The 17,318-nt window shown below is 39.4% G+C and overlaps 1 protein-coding gene across 1 annotated transcript in view; it reads left to right on the top strand.

Annotated features, from left to right (window-relative positions):
* The first annotated feature begins 2,962 nt into the window (after positions 1-2,962).
* LOC136864229 (titin) overlaps positions 2,963-17,318 on the top strand; it is a 60,600-nt gene continuing 46,244 nt past the window's right edge. The window contains exon 1 of the mRNA XM_067140960.2: positions 2,963-3,311. Within this exon, the coding sequence (XP_066997061.2) occupies positions 3,118-3,311 (194 nt within the window). The 5' untranslated portion in view covers positions 2,963-3,117. The remainder of the gene's footprint in view (positions 3,312-17,318) is intronic.

The raw sequence follows: 17,318 nt of genomic DNA, 5'->3' as shown, positions 1-17,318 counted from the left end.
ATTGTTAAGATTTCTGGGGATATACTAAAGACAATGGGTTGGGATATAGTACCATATCTGAAGTACTTATTTGATTATTGTTTGGTCGAAGGAGCTATACCAAATGAATGGAGAGTTGCTATAGTAGCCCCAGTGTATAAAGGAAAGGGTGATAGACATAAAGGTGAAAATTACAGGCCAGCAAGTTTGACATGCGTTGTGTGTAAGCTTTGGGAAAGCATTCTTTCTGATTATATTAGACATGTTTGCAAAATTAATAACTGGTTCGATAGAAGGCAGTTCGGTTTAAGGTAAGGTTATACCACTGAAGCTCAACTTGTAGGATTCCAGCAAGATATAGCAGATATTTTGAATTCAGGAGGTCAAATGGACTGTATCACGATTAACCTGTCCAAAGCATTTGATAGGGTGGATCATGGGAGACTACTGGCAAAAATGAGTGCAATTGGACTAGACAAACGAGTGACTGAATGGGTGGCTATGTTTCTAGAAAACAGAACTCAGAGAATTACTGTAGACGAAGCTTTATCTGTCCATGTAATAATTAAGTGGGGAATTCCTCAAGGCAGTATTATTGGACCTTTATGTTTTCTTATATATATCAATGATATGTGTAAAGAAGTGGAATCAGAGGTAAGGCTTTTTGAAGATGATGTTATTCTGTATAGAGTAATAAATGAGTTACAAGATTGTGAGCAACTGCAACGTGACCTCGAAAATGTTGTGAGATGGACAGTAGGCAATGGTATGATGATAAAGGAGGTTAAAAGTCAGGTTTGAGTTTCACAAATAGGAGAGGTCCTCTCAATTTTGATTACTGCATTGATGGGGTGGAGGTTCATTTTGGGGATCATTGTAGGTACCTAGGTTTTGATTTAAGGAAGGATCTTCATTCGGGTAATCACATAAATATGATTGTAAATAAAGGGTACAGATCTCTGCACATGGTTATGAGGGTGTTTAGGGGTTGTAGTATGGATGTAAAGGAGAGGGCATGTAAGTCTCTGGTAAGACCCCAACTAGAGTATGGTTCCAGTGTATGGGACCCTCACCAGGATTACTTGATTAAAGAACTGTAAAAAAATCCAAAGAAAAGCAGCTCGATTTGTTCTGGGTGATTTCCGACAAAAGAGCAGCGTTACAAAATTTTTGCAAAGTCGGGCTGGGAAGAATTGGGAGAAAGAAGACGAGCTGCTCGACTAAGTGTTATATTCCGAGCTATCAGCGGAGAGATGGCGTGGAATTAGTAGACGAATAAGTTTGTGTGGCGTCTTTAAAAGTAGGAAAGATCACAATATGAAGATAAAGTTGGAATTCAAGAGGACAAACTGGGACAAATATTCATTTATAGGAAGGGGAGTTAGGGATTGGAATAACTTACCAAGGGAGATGTTCAATAAAATTCCAATTTCTTTGAAATCATTTAAGAAAAGGCTAGGAAGACAATAGATAGGGAATCTGACATCTGGGCGACTGCCCTAAATGCAGATCAGTATTGATTGATTGATTGAAGGGCTGCATCCGGCTATAAAGAGTCACACACACAAAAAACTGCTGAGAATTTTAAAAATTCCATGTTTTTTTCATATTTGTCCACGTCCTTTGTTCATATGAGTCAAGTGCATGGTCAAGACAAATAGATTTATAGCTGACACCCTTCAGGTTCCACAGTATCGTACAGTAAAGTGCAGTAAGTAATTTATTATCACTGCCTCTGAATTATACAATGACGATAAACTACTCGTATATGAAATACAGCTAAGTACTGTCAAAACTTCCAAAAAGATGTCTCAAGTAGGCTACCACTATCTTTCCAATCATTAAGCCATGTACTGTAAGTTAATTTTCGCCAAAGTAATCTATGTTTCTGAAATGTTACAAGAAATAATATCATGAACTGAAAAGGAAAGACCAATTGAACTCTGTTCAAAGTTCATGTAGGACTTCTTCTAACCCTGAAAGATCAACGAAAGGTGGCAGAGAGGAGAGAAGAAGTAAGTATATGTACGAATTAACTCAGTTCTACTACTACAATGAGCGGCGTATAGGCATACGCAACGTGTTTAAAAGGAACACACAGCGCGGGTTTTGAAACCGTATTAGTAAACAATAAAGTACTCGGGAATGATTGCTCGTTGGTTGTATGGTCAGCGTACTGGCCTTCGGTTCAGAGGGTCGTGAATTTTAATTGTTTCTGGTTAATTCTTCTGGCTCGGGGACTGTGTGTATGTGTCCGTCCCAATACGCTCCTCATCATATTCAGACAACATACCACACTACCAACCACCACAGAAACACGCAATGGTGATTACATCCCTGCATATAGGGTTGGCGTCAGGAAGGGCATCCGGTCTAAAACAGTGTCAAATCCACATGTGCGACGCAGTTCGCACCCGCGACCCCACAGGTGTGGGATAAAGCGGTAGGTAAAGAAGAAGAAGAAAGTACTCGGGGGTGATTGCCATGTAGTTAGGTAGCTTTATATCGAATATGAATCACATAAACATTGTTTTCATGACATACATTTCATATTCATCTCCTGGGGCTATTAAGTAACGTATAGTTACAATCATATACTCGTAAACGTACGAGCTAATATTAGTCCAGGTCTCGAACTCAGTACGCTCTGGTCCATGATAATTATTTTAAGTTACAAAAACAAGGTAGGCATAAAATCAAAATGAATACTGTCCTGGGAAGAAAGAACGTAAGAATTACTGACAATTGGAAGAATGCCTAGGTACAAAAATGACACATTTCATGACTCTAGAACTTGTTCGGATTGTATCCGAATGACAAAAGTGACATTAAAATTGTTTCGTCCGATGACTTTAATTTGCTATATACTTATTTTAAAGCAGAATTGTCTTTGCGCATGCGTGTGATTAAGACACGAGCGCTAAATTATTTGATGCCAAATAATTTGATGGGGGTCGGTCATTTCCGACAGTGTTCGTTACGAAGCGGTAGAGTGTGGGACAAACAATGCAGTCTGGCGGCAGGTAAGGGAATCCGTGCTCCAATTTGCTTCAGGTGTTCACAGGGACAGTGTTCGCCTTTAGTGCTACGAAAATGACGTAATTCGGGGTGCTGGGTTCTGCGAGTTGAGGGAGGCTGATGAAGGCCCGGGGTCGATCTGAAGAGCCTGGCCGCCAGACAAGAGGCACATCTCGGGACTCGTCCGTCTCGAGCAGCGGTCGTGAGGTGCGGTGCGCCTGCCAGTACTTCCAGTCCGACAGCCTCCTGCCTGAGCGGGTGCCCTTCGCGGGCAGGCCCCCCAGTCGAACAAGCCAAATGGCGACGCAAATCGGGTGAGTATTTCACTCCGCTTGCATCCAACTTATTTGAAATGCCTAGAGCTAGTATCCTTCCAAATATATATCAAAACTCTACAGCATTCCACAAGATAATTATATTATCACTTCAGACTAGAACAGGATACCTTTATTCGCAGTAATTTTTATTTGAATACTGTAATTTAAATCAAAATTATTTGTAATATTTGGTAAATTCCATTTTTTCTTTTTTTTTCTTTCGTCAAGTGCTCTGTGTTACAACTTCACAATTTTTCTATGCCGCATGAAGCGCTACAGGAGTATATTCATGCTATTATTAATATTCCATGAACACACATAAGTTTGAATACTAGTGTACCATACTATGTATTAGAGATTCTCTTGTGACTCTTGATTCTAATCGCGTCAGGCGATGTTCCAGCAGATATATTTGTCGCGGTATTTGTCGGCCCAGTCTTGCCGCTATTTATAGCGCTGGTGTGCCGGCGAGCCGCTCGCTTACTGTGGATCGGGACTAAAACAATTGCGCTCTGTCCACCCCCAGTACAGAATGGTTTAGCCTCAAGTAAAAAACGGAAGTGCATAAGATCAAATAATGAAATGTAACTCGCCAGACGGCCACTGTAAATGATCTGGAGTTAGCACAGTGGTTGAGCCGCGGCCCATTTCAGCGGCATGAAATATTACATGTGGACTAGGCCGCAAGGACAATGGTCAGGGTACTCAATACGGCTAGTTTGCTTTAAACAACTCCTTTTAACGTAAACTCTCCATTTTCACAGAATAGTCCTGCTTGAATTTTAGCGTCTCAAAGGGCTAAGAGGGATTTTACTTCGTATTTGCGAAACTCCTGTTTTATTTTTTCCTCGGCAGTTGAGAAATTGTTTACTCTGATATTTAGGTGGATATTTTGGTCTCGCTGAACAGTCTAAAGTACAGTACAAGGATACTCAGTCTCTTCTGTTCTCTTTAACACTGGTAATAAAGCTTGTAGTATTCACTCCTGATGAATCATGCAACATTCCAAGTTTCGTTAGAATGTTTCTGGAGGAAATGTGAATTACCTGAATAATTCTCAAAGATACAGAATCGGAGGATAAACGTAAAACAGTATTTCATTTCGCTTAAGTGGGATTGTAAGATATACGACATGTATGTCTTTTTATCTCTGAAAACAACGTGAGAGGCGATTCCCGAGTTATTATCGAGAGAGGGGATTCAGAAGGAAAGATACGTGTTCTGTCGTAAATATAAACTTTTAAAACTCGAATAGAAGAGAAAATGGACACACATTACAATATAAACAAAGATCTAGTAGGAAAAACGGGATAAGTACTGAGAAGGATCGTGAATCATGGTAACAGAAAAGTGCTTACTTACGTGAGGCATAAAAGATCGCCACGTTTCGTACTCACTGGTAGTGAGATCTTAAGATAAACTTCAGATGCCTCGACTAGCATGATCAGGGATAGTCACGCTCCGCATTTGTTTTACTACCTCATTATTATTATTATTATTATTATTATTATTAGATTTTTTTTATTTGACTTTCTGTTGTCATCGTTTAGCCATCCTAAATTTGTAATCAATCCTTATTTGAATTTTGCTATATATGTATATAAAAACGTTTTGAAATTAAACTTATATTTAAATAGACAAAATTATAATCGCAAGGACAACACACACGCCCAACTGCCGTGCCAGTGGAATTAACCAATTAAAGTTAAAATACCCAACACAGCCGGGAATCGAACCGTGTCCCATTGAAGCAAAGGCAAGCGCGCTAACTATTTAGCCTTGGAGCCGAATAATAATAATAATAATAATAATAATAATAATAATAATAATAATAATGCCGGGCTGAATAGTTCGGACGGTAGAGCGCTAGCCTTCTGAGCCCAACTTGGCAGGTTCGATCCTGGCTCAGTCCGGTGGTGTTTGAAGGTGCTCAAATACGTTAGCCTCATTTCGGTAGATTTACTGGCACGTTAATGAACTCCTGCGGGACACAATTCCGGCACATCGGCATCTCCGGAAATCTTAAAAGAAGTAGTTAGTGGGACGTAAAATCTATAACACTATTATTGACAATAATAATAATAATAATAATAATAATAATAATAATAATAATAATAATAATAATAATAATAATAATAATAATAATAATAATAATAATAATAATAATGTTGTTGTTGTTTGGGTCATCAGTCTATAGAATTTACTCCATGCCACTCTATCCTGTGTTAACCTCTTCATTTCTACGTAACTACTCCATCCTATATCTGCTCTAATCTGCTTGCAAGTTATAAGACGCGCAGCCCTGGCCCCTCAGCCGCATCAATATACTCCGGCACCTAGCAGCAAAGTGTGGACGACAAGTGGACAACTCACGACCACAACCGGAATTTCTATTACCATCCATAATATTCAGTCATAGGAAGAACCTTCTCTGGAAGTCGCCTCTTCCACTTTGTCCACAGGAAGCACACAAGTCAAGTCCACTTATTTTGATTTTAAACAGCCACAATTACGGCCTCAAGTGATAGCACTTTCATTCCAAGAAGAAACAAGTTTTAAGAACATAAATACAAGTGAACCTGAATGTTCACAAATAGCGTATTTACGCGAACAATCCCCGCATGTTTTTTTTTTTTAGAAAATTGAGGCACGAAATTGGAGTGTAGGTTTTATTTGCGTCAATGTTGGCAATACACTCCTGGCTCACCAAATTTTTTTGTATTGGGTGTACAGTTATGCTTTGTGTATTCTCAGATGGTGGGAAACTGCCCCCTTATGTCATATTTAAACGGAAAATAATTTAGACTTTTAATTTAAAACTGCCTTTATATTTAAAATACAAGTAGTATTTTACACAGAAAAAACAAGTTCAATATTTCTCCGTGTCACGATAGAATGGGTCTTCCGTAACGTGCACGAGTTGCTTTCCTCATTTTCACTCACTTCGATGTGTTTACAATTTGTATCATAGCTGCTAAGTTCGAATGAAATCGTAATTCTTTTGTATTCAGCGTTTTAAGGAACGCCACAGTATCACGTAACAGGCAGTGTGCGAAGGAGCAGAATCCGCGAACACTGCCGATTCTCTTTGGCGAAAAAGCGTGGCTCATAATTATAATCAGTTCGTATGCAACGAACAATATTGTCAATGCCAATGAAACTGCATTGGTTTTTTATGCCTAACCCTAACGGACGTTTTTTTAAGGAGATGGGGTCACTGTACTATGTTGCAATGCAGACGGAAGCGAAAGACTTCCTCCCCTCGTCATAGGAAATATCGATAAGCCACGATGTTTTAAGGGCATCGGGCACTTTCCGTGCAAATACAAGGCATCTAAAAATGCATACAGTTCAGTAATCCAGTGAATAAAGTACTCGCACAGGGGAGCCAGCATTTTTTTCCTTTATTTCTTTCGTTGTGTGAGGTTATGTTTGTCAGCGAGTAATCCAAGTACATTATATGAATACTGTAAATGCACCTTGTTGGATACATTTTGTAAATAGTTCTTTTCCATTGCATTTGAAAGGATTAAACTGTGCTTCATTGTTAATTGCATGCAGCAACGGATCTTAGAATATTTTTTGACGCGGCTGTGGTTGGCATTTCTGAAGTACGAGTTGGCGGTTAATTCGAAATCACGTAATTCCAAGTCCGGTTTTTGCGTCCCAACGACTCGAATTAACGACGTTTTACCATATCGCAAAACTAACATCCGAGTTCAGCGGTGTGTCTGTTTCAACTGTTTACATTGCAGGAAAAGAATTATCCACCACCGGTCGTGTTAATATCCGCGTAAAGAAAAGACCGCGTGTCAAAATTGTTTTAGACGTGGTGTGCAACGAATTTGTAAGTAATTTAGGAAAGGATGCTAGTGATGCAAGGGACAACGAATCTATCGATCTACAGGGAATCGAGCCTACTGCAAGTTCAGATTAATGAAATACCCAGGCCTACTTGACAATTTTCATGGTCAATATATTTTATAGCAGTGATAATGTATTTCTCAAATATTTTCAGGTAAAGCAACTATATCCGTAAATTTACACGTTCATATTTGCGTAAAGACCACGTGGAACTCGCGGAGTGATTTGAAAAGTTTGTTTCTGCCTATGTTACTCTTTCAATGGAAGGAATTTTAGGTTTTTTTTTTTTTTCAAAATTAGCCTTCCAAAAATTAGGGTGCGGTGATTATTCGGTGGCGGGGATTATTCACGTAAATACGGTATTAACTGTCATATATGATCTTTGTTATTTTATTCATTACGATACTTTATGACTCAATATATATGTTATTTCCACCCAAGTGTTCATTTTGTCTTAATAATTGTGATTATGTGATTTTTAAAATGTTATAAGCCTTTTTATGTAATATCTTAAAGCTTAGCCTTAAATCATTTCTACTTCCTCAGTTTTAACCTTACTGTTAAGGATAATATGGCTGATGATGCATACATTATGGGCGAAACATGTCCCAATTTTAACATGCAATTTCGTTTTTGATTTCTAATAATTCAAAAAATAACGTAAGTTATTGAAAAGGTGGACTTCCAGGAGACACTTCCTTCATAAGCTTCTAATCTGTTTGTCATATTCATGCCTGGTCTACGCTTACCGTTCTTACTGCCTACGCTTCCCTAAAAAAGAAACAGAACAGGTCCTGGGTGTTTAAAGATATGTCCTATCATTTATCTTTTCTCCTGGTCAAATTTCCTCATATCGTTCTCCTCTCACCTCTTACATTCACTATCACTTCATTCGTGATTCAATAAAATCATTTCACCTTTAGCTTTGTCCTGTGACACCACATTTCAAAAGCTTTCATTTTCTTTCCTTCTGAGCTAGTGTCCATGTTTCATTTTCATACAGTGCCACGCTCCAGATGAAAGTCTTCAATATATCTTTATATCAGTGTTCAAATGAGCTAACTTATTTTCAGAAAGCTCTTCCTTGCTTGTGCTAGTCTACATTTTATATCCCCTAACTTCTGCCGTAGTTAGTTATTCTACTACCCAAGTAGCAATATCCATGGACTTCCTTTAAGAGCTTCATTTCCTAATCTAATATTTTCTACATCACCTGACTTCGTTCATCTCCACTCCACTACTTTTGTTTTAGATTATTTATTTTTATCTTGTGCTCCTTCTCTAAGACCGTGTCCATACCATTCAAGCAATTTCTCAAGACCTTCTCCAGACTCAGATAAAATAACGTCATCGGCAAATATCAGAGTTTTGATTTGCTCTTCATGGATTTTTATTTCCTTTCGAAACTACTCATTGATTTCATTTATTACCTTTTCTAAATAAAGACTGAAAAGGAGATGGAACAAACTTCAGCCTTGCCTCACTTCTTTCAGTATTGCTGCTTCTTGTTCACAGCCCTCGATTTTATCAATTTTTGTACGGATGGTATATAGTTCTTCTTTCTCGGTAGGTATCTAATCCCGATCACCTTCAAAATGTCAGATAGCTTGATCCAATCAACATTATATTGGTTTGAATGGGAACATGTATTTGGGCGGAAGCCTGTTATGTTCAGCAAATAAATTGTAAATTGCAATCAACGTTATCGAATGCCTTTTCTATAACTACGAATGCCATGTACATGGGCCTGTCCTTCAAAAGTCGATCCTCTAAGATCAAACGTAAATTCAGGATTGCTTCTGAAGCCAAACTGATCTTCTCCCAACTCAGCTTCAACTTGTCTTTCCATTCTTCTGTAAATAACACGAGATAACATTTTGCATGAGTGAGATACTAAATGAATGGTGCGGTAATTTTCACACTTGTCAGCACCTGCTTTCTTAGGAATAGGTATAACAACATTCTGTCTAAAATCGGATGCACTTCTCTTGTATCATACATATTGCACAATGCATAAATTAACCTCGCCATTCCAGTTTCTCCAAAGGCAGTCAATAATTCTGAGCGTATGTTTTCAAGTCCAGGTGCCTTGTTGCTATTTACGTCTCTTGAAGCTCTGCCGAGTTCTGATTTCATAATTGGGTCTCCCATTTCCTCAGTATCAACAACCACTTCTTGTTCCAGAACCTTGTAATCTACTTATTTCCCTTGTTACAATTGTTGAATATGTTCCTGCTATCTTTCTTACCTTGTCATCGTTCATTAGAAATGTTTTTTTCATCTGAGATACACCTAGCGTTTTCCTTTCTCCAAACGTTTCCTTGATTTTCCTACATGCAGCATCTACCTTTCCTAGGCCATACAACTTTCAGCATCCTTGCACTTCTCTTTCGGCCATTCTTTCTTAGCTGTCCTGCACTTTCTATCTGATTCATTCTTTAATCGTCTGTACTCTTTTCTGTCCTCAGTTTTTTTTTTTTTTTTTGCATTCTTGTAATTTCACCGTTCGTCAATCAGGTCTAGTATCTCCTGAGTTATCCACTGCTTCTTACTCGTTCTTGACTTTCTACAGCAACCCTGCTGATCTCATTCTTCTGGACTGTCCATTCTTCGTATGTTGTGTTTCTATTGTGCAGCTTGCCCGCTGCAATATTTTCTTATTCTTTATAAAACCAACTCCTTCATTTACCCAGTTTGATTTTGTGTTGATAATTCCGTAGTCGACGATCGAAATTCCTCCTCTTCCTACCAAAACTGCCCTAAATGAAGATCAGTAGCGATTGATTGATTGATTGATTGATTGATTGATTGATTGATTGATTGATTGATTGATTGATTGATTGATTGATTGATTGATTGATTGATTTAACGTACCTCACTTATACCAACTACATCTAACTTTAGTCTATGCATTTCCCTTTTCAGATTATCTAACCACTTGTAACATTCCTTGCTCCGGCTTGCAGAAAGTCAGTATTCAACAGTATATAATTCATTCGTACAGAGAGAATTTATGTCCTGGGGAGTTAGTTATATCTGTACTTTACCGTTGCTTTCAGCCGTGACCGAGCTCGATAGCTGCAGTCGCTTAAGTGCGACCAGTATCCAGTATTCGGGAGATAGTAGGTTCAAACCCCACTGTCGGCAGCCCTGAAGATGGTTTTCCGTGATTTCCCATTTTCACACCAGGCAAGTGCTGAGGCTGTACCTTAATTAAGGTCACGGCCGCTTCCTTCCCGGTCCTAGCCCTTTCCTGTCCCATCGTTGCCATAAACATATCTGTGTCGGTGCGAGGTAAAGCCAATAGCAAAAAAAAAAAAAAAAAAACTGTCAGCAGTGTAGCAATATCAACATAGCGAAGCCATGTTAAATACAATTACAAGGCCATGTCAATCAATCGATCAATCAATCAATCATCTAGTTTTGCTGCCCTTGCAACTTTCGAAGGGCTGCTTCCCTCCTTTTAATGAACCATTCGTTAGTCTGCCTGCTTCACTGGAACGCACAAGTCTCACGAACGCTGCAAGGCCGCGTAGTTCACAGGGTAATAATAATAATAATAATAATAATAATAATAATAATAATAATAATAATAATAATAATAATAATAATAATATTAAAATTTAATATAGAGTGGTATGATAGCCAAGTGGAACAGACAATGGCTTCTCACTAAAACGGCGAGAGTTAGAATTCTAGTGAATGTATTTGGAATTTCTAAAATAATACATGTCGTCCCTGTGATTCGAATTCCATATAAAACTCGAGGTCCCGTGGCTATGTTCACGACATTAACAGTCGCGAAAAACGACAAGCATGGTTGGTAATGTCTCGTTACTCATGCAGAGGCTGGTTTCCGTTGCCTTTTCCGTTTTTCATGAGAGCTACAATATTCCTTTTTGAATTTATAGTACAGTAAAATATTCCTTTTGGAATTTATATGAATTTAAGGGAAAAGCATTAAAGTGAGTCTTAACATTGGAGCTGGCAGAAGAAGCATCAAGTATCTCTGCGAGCAATAAGGAAACCAAACAAACTGGAAGCAAGTGTTTAAAGTTTTCGGAGTGGGTGTCATATGAATGAGTCAAGGTTTTGGCACACGTTCTGGATGAGCAGTTTGGCGTAATAGAGGAAGACGGAGAACCAGAGTAGCTTATGTCAGCGATCGAAGCAAGCATGCCAGTGCAGCAAATCAGGTGAGATTGCGTAATTATTGCTTATTCCAACATTAAACGATGAGGTACACTCTTTCTCATTGACATAATAGAGTAGTAATTGTCCAATGTCGTCTGTCTCCTGCATGCCAGTCAAGACTACCTCACCCGCTTCATTTTATGTGAAACTTCGAGGATAGTAATCTCAACAGGCGGAAGTCTCACGGTTCGTAAAAGAAAGAATTTATTTACGTAGCTAGGCAGCAAAGACTTCCATAATTCGCAAGCATGTCCTAAATATTTCATTTTTGTCAACATAATTTATGACAAAAGCCACATCTAATTTTGGAAGCCTTGGGGAAAATTTTCAGTTCAGAAGGCGCCACTCAGCACTAGTTCATTGCAAACTTTATTATTTTGTTGCGCCCTGTGTCTTTCTTTTTACGTATAAGATTATCAAGACTTTACTTCACCATTTAGTCAACTTGTGACTGATCGACCACTCAATCAACCAATTATTAAATTCATCGAACTGTCAATCAGTTGCTAATGCATTCTTTACGACGGTTCAGCTAACCTTATAATGCGCCCATTGTTATTACAATTGGTTCTTGTTTATACTCTTTGTTGTTGTCGCTTCCGCAAAGAGGCTTGGGACACCGAGGTTAACGGCACCGTTTATTTATTGCATGTGAAGTGAGATGGCCTTATGATTTTGTTGTTTGTGGTGATATGTATATATTTGTTATTTGTTAGTAGGGATTCGATCGTAGGTTGGACGTTCACCAGTCAATCAATCAATCAATCAATCAATCAATCAATCAATCAATCAATCAATCAATCAATGATCTTCATTTAGGACTATCGACCAGGTGGCAGATTCCCTATCATTTGTTTTTCTTAAACGTTTTCAAAGAACTTGGACATTTATTGAACATTTCCCATGATGATGTATTCCAATACTGTACTCCTCGTCCTATAAATGAATCTTTGTCCCAGTTTGTCCTCTTGAATTCAAACTTTATCGTCATAATACCACCCTGCTACTTGCCTGTAGTTGAAGAGGGGGTGGGTGGGGGGACGGGTTGTACTATGGGTGAGGATGACATTTTAACCCATGTCTCTTCTTAGTTACTGTATTTTTCGAATATGAGTATTCCCTTTCTATGTCTTCAAAACGAATCTAAAATTCATAAAAGAGTCGGAATTCAAACCCGAACCAACTGTGTGGGAAATAACTGAGGCAAGACCTTGATTAGATACTCTTGAGTACGAGGGGACTAAACCTAGCGCTCTCACTTAAACTTCCTAATTAATCGGCAATTTTTTCATATCTTTAAAATATAAACAATTCATTTTTATATTTATATACAAAACTACTGAAAGAGTAGATTTGGTCGTTTCTTTTACGAAATGTCAAATACATTTATTCCAATCTGGTACGAATATTTCTGTGTGCGAGCATGTCGGAACTATTATCCAAACGAATTATTCATTGCATTAACTGACGTCAGTCATCTGAAGAAAAGTACTATTTTACCCCAAGAGAAAAAACGAGCAGGCTTGTCGTTTTACATGACCATAGTCAGTTTTACGTTGAATCCGAACCACGGAGCATAACCCTTCATTTCAAATATTCCCTTTCATTGGCCGCTCAATAAACTGATCGTCAAATAAATTTGTCGAAGAAATGTCCTTTCGTCGTGGAAGATGTTCACCTATTTTCATACGTTCTTCCAAAGTCTCCTAGAAATAATGAACTGTGACAAGATGGCGCTGGGGTTGTCTTTTCTTTACGTTATGAAGCATTTGCTATTGAACTGTTCATATAGACATGAGAAGAACATAGGTACAGTTTCTTATGATATAGAACTTTTCTGCATTTTCCAAATCAACAATTTATTTTACGCCGTACCGACACAGATAGGTCTTATGGTGACGGTGGGATAGAAAATGGCTAGGAATGGGAAGGATGTGACCGTAGCCGTAATTAAGGTGCAGCCCCAGCATTTGCCAGGTGTGAAAATAGGAAACTACGAAAAACTTTCTTCAGGGCTTCCAACAGTGGGGTTCGAATCCATTATCTCTCGAGTACAAGCTCACCCACATGACCCAAACTGCGCTGCCATCCCAAGCTCATCAATGAAGAAAGCATTGTATGCTCCAGTCTGCCACACAGTCGTCCCGTGTTCGAATACCGACTTTGTCACGAATTTACAGCTGATTGGAAGGGCGGTGAATGAGTACCCCCACTCTCAGGAAACATAATGTAAAGAAAATGGTTTCATGTTACACTCTTCGTCATCCTTGATTAGGGCAACACACAGCACCACAGCAAGCTCCCGAAATGTCAGACGAGTACTCCATTTGCGCTCCAGGAGAACGCTGGAATGATATCTACTGTGTAAATTAAGGCCAGTAAATTACTTTGACCGACTGCATAGGATAGTTGGGTGCAAGCCTCCCATACTCAAGGCTGCGAGATCGAATCCAGCTATACTTGGCGCATTTATGAATGTTTAAATACAAGTGATCCATGTCCGTAGATTTACAGGCATGAAAAAATAAATAAATAAATAAATAAATAAATAAATAAATAAATAAATAAATAAATAAATAAATAAATAAATAAATAAATCGGGGGAAAATTGTAACACTTTGGTTTGTTTTAAGCTCGATGGAAATTGAAACGATGTTAAACATGTAATTACTATTACAGTTAATTACAAATATATAAGCCAGTATAGCACTTCACCAAGAAGATTCCTTACTACAAGTAGATGACCACTATGTTCTATCCGGGCTGAGTAACTCAGACGGTAAAGTACAGAGTTCTTGAGCCCAGCTTGGCGGACTGGATCCTTGCTCGGTCCTATGCTGCTGAAGGTGCTCCCACCATCGTGTCGATAGATTACCGCCACGTGGAGGAGAACCTCGACATTAAATTATTATTACTATTATTATTATTATTATTATTATTATTATTATTATTATTATTCCCCTAGTCCTTAAATTATCAATTGCACGATCTATTCCCAGCTCATCAATGAAGAAAGCATTGTATGCTCCAATCTTCAAATAATCCCTTCTTCTTTTTCTACCACCTTTTTCCACACTCTGACCCAGTTTTATGGTCGAATGCCAACCTTAATTGGAGGGATGTAGTCACTATTGTATGCTTCTGTGGCGGTTGGTAGTGTGGAGTGTTCTACGTAAATGAATAGGTGTACACTAGGACAATCAAAAAACACTTAATCCCAGAACCAGAGGAATGAACCGGATAGGCTGAAATCCCCAGCCAGGAATCGATCCAGGGATCCTCTGAACCGAAGGCCATTAGACTGACGATGAAGACATGAAGCCGGACAGTTTTCACATATTTGTTAGGTAAATTAAATTTATAAATGTTCACTTTTTTGCATTAATGCGATGACTATGCAATTCAACCTTCCAGCATTAGGCTCTGTACGCAATTTATTGTTTTGATTAATCAAAGAGTCACCATTCATTACGGATAGTGTGAGGGCAATACGGGGCTTACTTGTCCCATCCAAGTGTGCATAATTCTGTGGCTTGGCTCTAAAAGGGCCAATGTCAAAAAACCTGTTTTTGAGCTATGAGCATCTGAAGTTTTGCTTATAGTTTTCCAGTTATTTTTTTGAACAACTAACTTTAAATAACTTTATACTTTCTTTGTGGAAGTCACCTTATTAAAAGCTAATTTTTTCTATCGTATTCTTTAAAAATTGCCAGGTCTCTAATCTTTATTGGTAATCTAACATTATTGGCAAGGGCTTTTTCAATTAAACGTTAACTGTTCGTTTAGTACTTAACAGAGAGATTGGCCCTTTTAACATGTTGCAAGCCAGGATAAAACTCGTTTATATCAGTTAATATCTCAATTTCGATAAAAAAAAAATTGGCCCTTTTAGAACCAAGCCACAGAATTACTTGGAGCTGATACAAGCGTCTCGACACTCGACAGTGCGTGAAACCAGTTGCTGTATTCATGTACAGGCCAGAGGTGAGAATGTCAGTTTAATAGAGAGAGGAGGATTTGTTATTAGAGTAGTGGTTTAACGTCGCATTATAGCTCTTTTGCTTTCGACAACTCTAGGATGAGAAAGGGCCAAGACAGGGAGGGAAGCATCCGGTGTCTTAATTAAGGTACAGCCTCGCCATTTGCCTGGTGTGACATTAGGAAACCACAGAAAACCTTCTTCAGGGCTGCCGACGATGGGGCTTACAAAGGAAGCCTACAGGTATGCGACTCGCACCACATAGTCATCTCGCTTGAACAGGTACTCCTTGGTAAATCTGAAAATGGTGAACTCGTACAAAAGGAAGTGGACTAAAAATTGCATAACTTCTATGATTAGTAGCATATTACGAACTATGCAGCCTCCGTGGTTCAGACGGCAGCGCGTCGGCCTCTCACAGCTGGATACCGTGGTTCAAATCCCGGTTACTCCATGTGAGATTTGTGCTGGACAAAGCGGAGGCGGGACAGGTTTTTCTCTGGGTACTCCGGTTTTCCCTGTCATCTTTCACTCCAGCAACACTCTCCATTCTCATTTCATCGCATCTATCAGTCGTTGCTAAAATCACATTGGGAGTGGCGACCCCATCGTACTAATAGCCTATATAAGATTCATTTCATTACATCCCTGACCCGGTCAATGACTGCAAAACAGGTTGTAGGTTTTCATTTTCATTACGAACTATGAGCTCTTTTCTCATCTTCGTTTCGAACGATTGAGTTTAGAGAAGTGTGAGTATTCCCCAAAATGTGAAAATGAAACTTCACAGTAGTATGCAGAGTATAACTTAATTATACCGGCAAAAAACATCAGATATGCTCTTCGTGTTATGTAAATAACAATGGCGCAATCGGATTGGCGGAGAAATGTTTTTTTTTTCGAGAAGATGAGGTTACTTGTTACTTGCGGGCGTGCGATTCAAATTGACAAACTCGCTGAATTTTCTGCGCCAGAGCGCGCGCTGCTGCCCGCAGCTATGCTTCAGAGGACTGACGGGTAGGTAGGGTGAGTGGGGTGTATGATAGACGGAGACAGAGGTAATGCTCAGTGCGAGTGCACAAGTTTCTCGTTCGTATCGCGCAGTCCCAGTGGGCAGCGTGGTTTTCTTTCGGCACACGATAGTTACTAGGGGCTGCCTGTCCGAGGCGGTAAAGGCGTGCTCGGCTCGCCCGGAAGGACGTGGGTTCGACTTCGATTTCCACTTCCGGAGGTGCATATGGCCCTGAAGTTCACTCAGCCTACACCAAGAATGAGTACCAGGTTAATTCCTGGGGGCAAAGGCAGCCGGGCGTAGAGCTAACCACTCTACCCATCACGTGCCGAGGTTAACAATGGTGGAAGCCTTTACCTTCCACTCCTCCAAGGGCCTTCATGGCCTATACGAAGGTGACTTTGCTTTCCTTTACACGATAGTTACTAAGTTTTTGGCAGAAATTGGGGAGAATGGCTCCGTTTCGGTACACAGACAATGAAATGGCTGATATGCACATAGCTTCTTCTTCTTCTTCTACCGCTTTTCTCACACCTGTGGGATCGCAGGTGCGATCTGTGTCGTACATGTGGACTTGGCCCTGTTTTATGGCCGGATGCCCTTCCTGACGCCAACCTTATATGTAATGATGTAATCACTAATGCGTGTTTCTATGATGGTTAGTAGTGTAGTGTGTTGTCTGAATATGAAGAGGGAAGTGTTGGAACAAACACAAACACCCAATCCCCAAGCCAGAAGAATCAATTAAACATGATTAAAATCCCCGACCCGGCCGGGAATCTAACCCGGGACCCTCTGAACCGAAGGCCTCAACGCTGACCATTCAGCCAATGAGTCGGACGGATATGCAGCTAGCCTGTTGGGTAGCAAATGGCAACGGGAGAGAAGTCGCATGGATTTATAGCGTCCGGCACTCTCATCGCCACCAACCTCATCAATTAACCTTGGTATCCAT

The sequence above is a fragment of the Anabrus simplex genome, chromosome 2, assembly GCF_040414725.1.
Source record: "Anabrus simplex isolate iqAnaSimp1 chromosome 2, ASM4041472v1, whole genome shotgun sequence".
In the NCBI taxonomy this organism is placed as follows: Eukaryota; Metazoa; Arthropoda; class Insecta; order Orthoptera; family Tettigoniidae; genus Anabrus; species Anabrus simplex.
This window is presented reverse-complemented; position numbering and strand designations above follow the sequence as displayed.